We start from the raw sequence: 9,419 nt of genomic DNA, 5'->3' as shown, positions 1-9,419 counted from the left end.
GCAAAAACTTCTAAAAAAAATTAATAAACTCTTTGGAACTACAGACTAATTTCATCTTTAAAAAAAAAATGCCAGATGGTATGTGCACTCACCTGAGCGAGCGAGCGAGAGAGAGGAAAAGCTCCCACAGCGGGACAAGGTCACGAGGCGTCCCTTCTCCTCCATCTCTCCATCCTGTCGGGACTGGGGGCACGCACACACGTGAGCCTGACCTGGTTTCCAGCCACTAGGACTGAGATTCAAACCGTGGTCAGTGGGATCCGGCCCCCTTGACCATTAGGCCAAGGGGCTGCCCCAATTTTACCTTTTAATACACATGTGTGATTTCAAAATAAAATATTAGCTGCAGGGATCAAATAACATACAAAAAGAATAACCTACTATAATTAAGAAGGGTTTATTCCAGAATGATTAAATAATGTATTACTCTATTTTACCATACTAATAGTCACAGGAAAAATATGATTATTTTCTCTGAGATCAAAAAAGACTCATATCAACATTATTTTTTATTTCTGATATTTTAAAAATTGATAAAGCATGAATAAAAACTAAATAAAACATCTGTCTATAACAAATGCTCAATGGTTAATAGTGGAACTCTAGAAGCATTCTCCTAGAGCCAAGATCCATACTGGATATCTGTTAAGATAGTTTTGATAAAAGAATACTATCCCAGGGACCAGCAATTGGTGTAATGGCTATGTTGCTGGACTCCCATGTAGTCAACCACGGTTCAAGTCCCGGGCCCGGTGGCTTAAGCTCACACCAGGCGCGTGTGCATACATGGCCAAGATCCCAAGAAGAGAATGGAGGAGAAGGGATTGTGGCATGGCCATCCCCCCTGGGGGGTGATTTCTCACTTTCTGTCTCTGTCTTTCTGGTGAGCAGGTGCACCCTATAGCAAAAACCTCTCCCCCTCCCAAAAAAAAAGAGAGAGGGAAAAAAAAAAAAGAATACTAACCCCATCGCTTATTTCTTCTTTAAAAGAATAATTTATTTAATTTAACTTATTATTATTTCATTTGCTATAGGGCATGTGTGCTCACCAGAGAGAGACAGGGGAGGGGAGTGGAGTGAGAAAGCACCCCACAGGGGGAATGGCATCTCCACCCTCCCTCCTCCTCTCAGGATCCTGAGCACACGTGCACATGCCCAGTGTGTTTTTCAAGTGTTGGGTCCTATTTGAAACATGTACTCACCACGTGGGAGCCAGTCATCTTAACCACCGTACCACTGGCTGGCCCTGTTCAAACTTTTTTGAATAATGTAAAGGAAAATGATTTCCAAATTTTGCCTATGATTTTAATGCAAATCCATGAAAACCTCTATGGTTGGCAAAGCAGTTTTAGAAGGATGACATTTCAGATCAGTAGGAAAAAGATGGACTACTGACCATTGACTAAATGCTGTTTAGAATATTAGCTAGCCATTTTTAAAATATCAATTTAAACCCCTACCTCATACTTTACACCAAAATAAATTTGGATTAAAAAAATAAACTTTAAAAAAAGTGTTTGTTTCCTGGTAAATTACTTTTTTTTAGATTTTTGACAGAAAGGGGGATGGCGAGAAATCACTTTTTTGGGGAACGATCATGCCACAATCCCTTCTCTTCTGCTCCCTTCTAGGGATCCTGGGCATGCCTGCACATGTGCCAGGTGTGATTTTCAAGCTGCTGGGTCCAGGACTTGAACCACAGTCGCCCATGTGGGAGTCCAGTGCTTTAACCACTATGCCACCTGCTGGCTCCATATTAATTACTTTTAAAAATATATGTGTCCTTTGTTAACACACATACGCAAAGTACTCCATTTACCCCTATTGACTACTGCCTGCTAGTTATTTTCATCCGCTGTTGAATACTGGAGGGAGAGAAGGAGTATTGTGTATTGTTAAACTTACTTGGAGATAGGACATTTTATAAAATGTAAGTCATTCTCTAGTTTGCTTTGACGAATGACATGCTTTCATATATTTTTCTACATCCAATGTCGTCTCTTGCATTCTGATTTAGTTAAGAACTGTGTGAAAGGACAGGAAAATGCTGAGGATTGGTGAGAACAGTCCTGCCGTGGAACCTCTCAGGGCAGAGCAGAACCGGGCGCAGATGACTGACAGGGCGCGGTAACTCAGAGGAATGTGCTACGTGAAGATTGTGTTCATTGTTTTAAGTTTGCTCATTCGTTTCCTGGAGAGAGAAGGAAACACAGGCAGCCCCGCAGTCTTCATGCTGCAGTCCATCCCAGCCTCAGCTGGCCCCTCACTGGCACGTGTACCACGTCCAACTCAGGGACATCCCGGGATGTGAACCCTGGACCTGTCCCAGGTAGAGCCAGTGGTGTTACTGCTACACCCCCTCCTGGCTCTAGGATTATATTCGCTAAACTGGTGGTGGAAGCGACCATTTACTGGGGGTCTTTCTGTGTGCCAGACAATGGTGAGCATTTTACAAGCGTCATCTTTGTCAGTCTACAAAGCAAATGCAACTCAGGAAATCAAGAAAGAATTGGGATCAGCAGTAATGGCTATGTCGCTGGACTCCCATGTAGTCGACTTCGGTTCAAGCTCCAGACCCAGTAGCTTAAACTCACGCCGGGCACATGTGCGTGCATGCCCAATATCCTGAGAGGAGAATGGAGGAGAAGGTTCTGCAGTGTGGCCATCCCCCTGGGGGTGATTTCTTGCTTCCTGTCTCTCTGTCTCTCCCTCTCTCTGGTGAGTGCATGCACCCCAAAAAGTTCTCAAAAAAAAAAAAAAAACTCTTGAGTCCCAAGATGGAGGCCACCATGAAGAAGGTGGCTATAGATGTCAATGTCACTTTCAAAGATCAACAAAAGATAAACAAATTTGCACAGAATACGAGTAGAATCACAGAGCTAAAAGAAGACATAGAAGTAAAAAAGAACTCCAAAATTTAGAAGATGCTTGTGATGGTATCATGCTTGTAGATGACGACTGCGTAATGACACCTTACCAAATCAGTGACGTTTTCATCAGCCATTCTCAGGAAAAAACACAAGTGCTAGAAGAAGCAAAGAAAATTTGCAAGGAGAAATTGACACCTTAGAATCCAGAGTGGACTCGGCTCAGCGGTGCTAGCAGATTTGAAAGTTCAGGTGTATGCAAAATTTGGAAGCAACATAAGCCTTGAAGCTGATGAAAGTTAAACATTTTATAAGACTTTTTAAGACTTATTTAATAAACTTGAATATTGTTTAAAATGATAATTTCTGTTCTTTAAATGACATGGAAAGGAAAACTTCCTTTTTAAAAAATTTTTCATTTATTTAATGGAAACTTGCCTATTTTCACATGTCTTGCTTATAGATTTTATATTTTTAAACAAAGATGGTATTCATCTCTGTATTTTGCATAATGATTATATCAACTCTAGGAGCTTTATGCCGTGCTATTAAAAGCAGTTAAGTAATCTTTTAAGTTTCTATATTATCATTTAGAGTATTTGTTGTCATGTTCATGTACGAGAAAAGTTAACGGTTGTGTCACACCTGTATGTCTGATTTCAATTTCTGTCTAGTGATGGCACAAACACTGCAAAATCTATAATCCTGCGCCCATCCTCTCACTTCACAACTAAAACTTTGTTGTACGCTAAAGAATATGTGTATAATTTTTTTGGGGGGGGGAACCAGCAGTTAGCGTAATGGCTATGTCGCTGGACTCCCACGGAGTTGACCGCGGTTCGCATCCCGGACCCGGTGGCTTAGAACTCACACCGGGCGCGTGTGTGTGCGTGCCCAAGATCCCGAGAGGAGAATGGAGGAGAAGGGATTGCAGCGGTTCCATCCCCCGGGGGGTGATTTCTCGCTTTCTGTCTCTATGTCTCTCTCTGTCTGTCTGGCGAGCACACGCACCCTATAGTGAAAACCTCTTAAAAAAAAAAAAAGAATATGCGTACATATTTAAATGTGTGGATACACATTGTACTTTATCACACACGTCAGTGTCTCAGGTTTTGGTAGTGGACTCGGTGGTGGTCAGACATTTTGAGGCAGGTAAAACTTCACACAAATAGCAGAATAACAAGATGTACAGAAAAAAATAAAATTCTTAAGGAGCAAAACTGCCCGACTATGGAATGGGTATGGGAGCTGGATGTCACGCGGCCAACCAGGTTGTTCAAGTCCTAGATCTGGTGACTTGTGAACACTCCAGGCACACGGGCGCAGGGAGCCTGAGACCCCCAAAGGGGAGAAATGGAAAGAGGACTGAGGACTACCATTCTCCAGGGACGGGATGCTTCCCCTTCTCCCTTTCTTTCTTTGTCTCTCTGGCAAGCCCGTGTGCCCTCTTGCAAAAAAAAAAAAAAAAAGAAAAAGAAAAAAGAAAAGAAAAACAAATTGTTAATTATGGTAAATCTTAAGTACAGTGAAATGCACACATTACTTAGAGTAAATCTGATGACTCATGATCCATGTACGCATTTATGTAATGAACTCCCCTAAACTTCCATTCCAGAAAGTTCTCTCATGTCCATATCCAGTAAATTCTCACACCTTTCCTCCCCTTAAATGATTACTGGTCTGATTTTTCGATTATCTTGAACTACTTTCATCTGTTCTTGAATTTAATTTAAATGGGATATCTAATATGGTTTAGTTTCCTCCAAGAATGTTTTTGAAATTCATCAAAATTGTTGCAAGTACCAGTAGTTCACTCCATTTTGCTGCTGAGAAATACTTCATTGTTTGCTTGAATCAATTTTTAATCTATCCTCCTACTTATGAAAACAGAAGTTTCCAGTTTGGGGAGTCTATGAACATAGCTGCTGTAAATGTTCTTGTATAAGGAATTTGCATATGTACGATTTAATTTTAGGGGTCAGCAGAGGGTGTTAAAGTGGCTGGATTTCCACATGGTTGACCGCAGTTTGAGCCCCAGACCTGGTGGCTTCAAAATCATGCCAGGCCCACATGTATATATGCCCCGAATCGTGAGAGGAGAATGGAGGTGAAGGGACTGTGGTGTAGCTATCACCCCTGGGAGGAAGAGTGATTTCTCACTTTCCCTCTTTCTGTCTCTCTGTTGAGCATACCTGCCTTATGGCAAAACCTTAAAAAAAGAAAAAGGGATTTTTTTTTTTTTTTCAGTAAAAGCCTGCAGTGGAATTGCTGAATAGTCAACTAGGTGTATATTTATCTTTGTAACAAATTGTCCCGTGATTTGCTAAAGAGGTTGTACCGCCGTCCCTCCTGATGCTGATTAAGTGACATTTGTGTTGCCAATTTTTTACATTTCAGTGCACTGGGTAGAAATGGTATTTCATTGTGGTTTTCATTTTTATTTATATCATGGCAAATGTTGTTAAGCACATTTTCATGTGCTTATTGGCTGATTTTCAACTCTTTTGCCTATATTTTTATTGGCTATTTTTTAATTGTCAAGTTGTACAAATTTTGTATATATTCTGTGTATAAGTCTTGTCAAATTAATGTACTATGGACCAGCTGTTGGTGTAATGGCTATGTCGCTAGACTCCCATGTAGTCAACCATGATTTGAGCCCCAGACCCAGTGGCTTAAACTCACACCGGGTGCATGTGTGTCCATGCCCAAGATCCCGAGAGGAGAATGGAGGAGAAGGGATTGAGGTGTGGCCATCTTCCCTGGGGGGTGAATTCTCACTTTCATGTCTCCATCATGTAGGAGTCAGGACCTTAACCACCATGCCGCCTGCTGGCCCCCAAACCAAAAATTTTAAAAAGTCATGTATTCTTGTACATTTTTGAATTAAAAAAAAAAAAAATATATATATATATATACATACATATGTATGTGTATGTATGTGGCAGTGAAAGCGACCCTGTCTGTTCTCTATTGAAGGATAATTCCTGTGGATAACTGAAATGAATGTTTTTACTGACTTAGAAGGAAGGTAGAGTGAAACTTTTGATTACATGTGCAAATCTATAAAAAATAGTCTTCCCATTAATAAGACCTCTTGCTCCTCAGAGATTAAGCCGAGCATGAAGAGAAGTATTATCAATACGAAGCGCTCTTTTACAAACATTCCTCGCGTGATTGTGCCAGCCATGGAAGAGGAAATAAGAAGGATGGAAAGTGGAGCGTGCAGGTAAGCCATGCGTTTCCCCATGCAGTTTTTAAATGAGGTTTTTGCCATAGGGTATGTGTGCTCCCTGGAGAGAGACAGAGAAACATGGAGAGAGGGAAAGTGAGAAATAACCCACCCACCCACCCCACCCCCGGGAATGGCCACACTGCAATCCCTTCTCCCTTCTCCTTCTGTGCCTGCACATGCACCAAATGTGATTTTCAAGCCACCAGGTCCAGGACTTGCACCCTGGAGTTGGCTCTGTGGGTTCCAGCACAATAACCTACACACCACCTGCTGGCCCACAATAGTATGCTCAATAACGTTTGCTGACAGGACCAGCAGTTAGCATAATGGCTATGTCGCTGGACTCCCATGTAGTCGACTGTGGTTCGAGTCCTGGATCCAGTGGCTTAAACTCACGCTGGGCGCGTGTGCGTGCATGCCCAAGATCCCGAGAGGAGAATGGAGGAGAAGGGATTGCGGTGTGGCCATCCCCCCTGGGGGTGATTTCTCGCTTTCTGTCTCTCTGTCTCTCTCTGTCTTTCTGGCGAGTGCACGCGCCCTATAGCAAAAACCTCTCCAAAAACAAGAAAAAATAAATAACGTTTGCTGACGATGAAGGTCCATGGATGCATCGAACAATAGGAATGTGGAGACCTAGGAAATAGTATCTCACTTAAATGCACCTCACGGAGTTGTGCACGCACGCTGCGCAATTCTGCACGTGTGTTCTGTACACGCCTCACTTCACACGAATTAGAAATTGTCATGTGCATTAACATGAGAGGGAAGAAAGGGGGAACCAGGCGCCGGCCTCTGACGAGGAAGATTGCTCTCCTGCGATGGTCGCAACACTCCACTAATTCGCTTCTGCCCCCGGGGCCGCAGCTCCTCTTCTGATGACTGGGATGACAGCATCTCTGCATCTGAAGAATCAGACGACGGAAACCCACAGGCGAGGGGCACCTGTCACTGGAGGCGAGAGCCATCGTGGAGGTGAGCGGGTGATGGCCTTCGGAATCTGTGTTTAGACCCTGTGTGGATGAAAAGTCTTCTGGTCCTTTCAGAGTGGGCACAGTGCATGCTCCCGCTGTCCACCCCGGGTCTGGGCAGTTACTGGTGTCGGCCCCCACTCCTGCCCTCTCCAAGGACGGCCACTGTCCGATGGTGACACACTCTGCTATTTCCCAGGGACCCATGTCTGTCCCTAAAGAAATGTCATGTCCCCGTGTACTCTGAGCTCCTGCTTCCCCCCAGTCTTTCTTTCAGGGTCCCCGAGCAATGGCGTGTGACAGGGCCAGTGCCATTCCTAGCATGCTCTGTCCCGCTAGACCTGCTTCCAGGAACAGCACCAGGGCGTACCTCGGACAGCTGGAGTCCGTGGTAGGACGTGAGACAGCGGGGCCATCGGGCATGGCGGCAGGGGTGGGGTGGCCCTGGTGTGGGTCACCTCCCACCCTCCAGATCTGTGGGAGGATTTTCCTTTTGTGAACAATTGAAAGAAAGTATGAGTTTATTTTGGTGCAAGCAATTTTTTTATAAATCTCTGCATACTTTGTCATATCATGCATTTTCCATGAGCTTTTTGAAGACCTGCCTATTTCCTTTTTCTTTGCTTCTCCCCCCTCCTTCCTTCCTTCCCACGGGATACCTCCGGTTTTTATTTATCTCTTCTCCTCCTGTCTTCCCCAACATTCTTGGGTCTCCTTTTGGGATGGCATTCGAGATGGTTCACTTACAGCCAGGAAGGATGCTAATTCTTGGTGTAAATATTGACCAATAGGCACAGGTGTTCGGCAATTCCTGCTTCACAGAAGCTCCTTATTGTCAAAAAATCGTCTAGGCAAGGGTCCAGCAGGTGGCACAATGGTTAAGGTGCTGGGCTCCCACGGGACCGACTGCGGTTTGAGTCCTGGACCTGGTGGCTTGCTTTCTTACTTTCCCTCTTCTCTCTCTCTGTTCAAATTGGAAATAATAATAACAAATAAAATAAGTAATTCTTTAAAAAATTGTCTAGGCAATCTTAAGTACTGAGTAGAGGCTGACAAGGTTTTGGTTTTACTTTGTTTTAATTTTGCTAGAAAGTGTGTGCTTGCTGGAGAGAGACACAGAGAAAAGGAAAGCACAATGTTTAAAAATGATTGGAAAAGGCCGTTTGCTCACCATGGGCTGTTGCTTCCCCGTGTGTTTGCGCCCCCAGGAGGCAGGGCCTGCCCGGCGCCGTTGCCCTGTTCAATGTGAACAACAGCAGCAACAAGGACGGGTGAGTACGTTTACACGGAGAGCCAGGTCTGCGCTCTGAGGGACCCGAACCGGCCGGGACATTTCGGAGTCTGTGATGAGCACGGGTGTTTAGCAGGCAGGCTGAGGCCGTGGCAATGACCGTCTATCATTTGTCGTCTGGTTATTTCTGTCTGGAAAGTGCAGCTTCCCATGGTTAAAGTAGCAATCATCGGAACCAGCTGTTGGTGTAATGGCTATGTCGCTGGACTCCCACGTAGTCGACTGCGATTCGAGTCCTGGACCCAGTGGCTTAAACACACACCAGGCGCGCGTGCGTGCGTGCCCAAGATCCCGAGAGGAGAACAGAGGAGAAAGGATTGAGGCGTGGCCATCACCCCTGGGGGCTGATTTCTCGCTTTCTGTCTCTCTGTCTCTCTCTGTCTGTCTGGCGAGCGCGCGCGCCCTATAGCGAAAACCTCTCCAAAAAAAAAAAAAGAAGAAGAAAAAAAAGTAGCAGTCATCATTACTGTCTGCTTGGACACAGGGACAGACACTGTCACGGGAACATACCGGGCTGTCGGGAAGTCCCGCAGTGTCTCTCTGTGCCTGTCTAAGCAGACATGCACCGTGACCTTATGACAGCTCAGCTGGTCGTGGTCCTTCCCTGAGGAGACGGGGGCTGGCAGAAATGCATGGAACAGGTGTGCCCCAGGTCAGGCTCCCCAGAGACAGGCGCCGAGGCAGTCCGCGTGCGTCTGTGGGGGACTCTCAGGGCCACTGGCAGGAGCTGGGGGGGGAGACAGGAAGGGCTGGATATGAAGAGCTGAAACTTGTGAGACTAGAACTGGGGTACAGTGCGACCCCTCTGGAGCGGGGATTTTGCCTGTCTTCATTGGGAGGTAACGGGTCAGGGCCTGTCTCGGAACCTGGTAGTCGTGGGGTAAGAGCTGGCCTTGGGGATGGGAACCTGGTCTCGACCATGGTGGCTTCCATCAGCCCAGCCCAGCCAAGGGAGGGGGAACCAAGCTGTCAGCAGCCCACAGTCCCAGCTGGGGACCCCGCGCACCACGGCAGCCATCAGCCCCGGCCGGGAAAGATCCGTGCCCCAACCCCGCCCA

At 45.5% G+C, this 9,419-nt stretch overlaps 1 protein-coding gene and 1 pseudogene across 1 annotated transcript in view; both read left to right on the top strand.

Moving 5' to 3' along the window:
* The first annotated feature begins 2,777 nt into the window (after nt 1-2,777).
* On the top strand, nt 2,778-3,170 carry LOC102472612 (prefoldin subunit 4 pseudogene; annotated as a pseudogene).
* A 2,807-nt stretch (nt 3,171-5,977) lies between these two features.
* Nucleotides 5,978-9,419, top strand: part of CNGA1 (cyclic nucleotide gated channel subunit alpha 1) — a 23,482-nt gene continuing 20,040 nt past the window's right edge. The window contains 4 exon segments of the mRNA XM_006141465.1: nt 5,978-6,096; nt 6,967-7,074; nt 8,279-8,345; nt 8,771-8,814. Coding sequence (XP_006141527.1) covers nt 5,990-6,096; nt 6,967-7,074; nt 8,279-8,345; nt 8,771-8,814 — 326 coding nt within the window. The 5' untranslated portion in view covers nt 5,978-5,989.

The sequence above is a fragment of the Tupaia chinensis genome, unplaced genomic scaffold (genome assembly GCF_000334495.1).
Source record: "Tupaia chinensis unplaced genomic scaffold, TupChi_1.0 Scaffold000054_1, whole genome shotgun sequence".
Lineage (NCBI taxonomy): Eukaryota > Metazoa > Chordata > Mammalia > Scandentia > Tupaiidae > Tupaia > Tupaia belangeri.
This window is presented reverse-complemented; position numbering and strand designations above follow the sequence as displayed.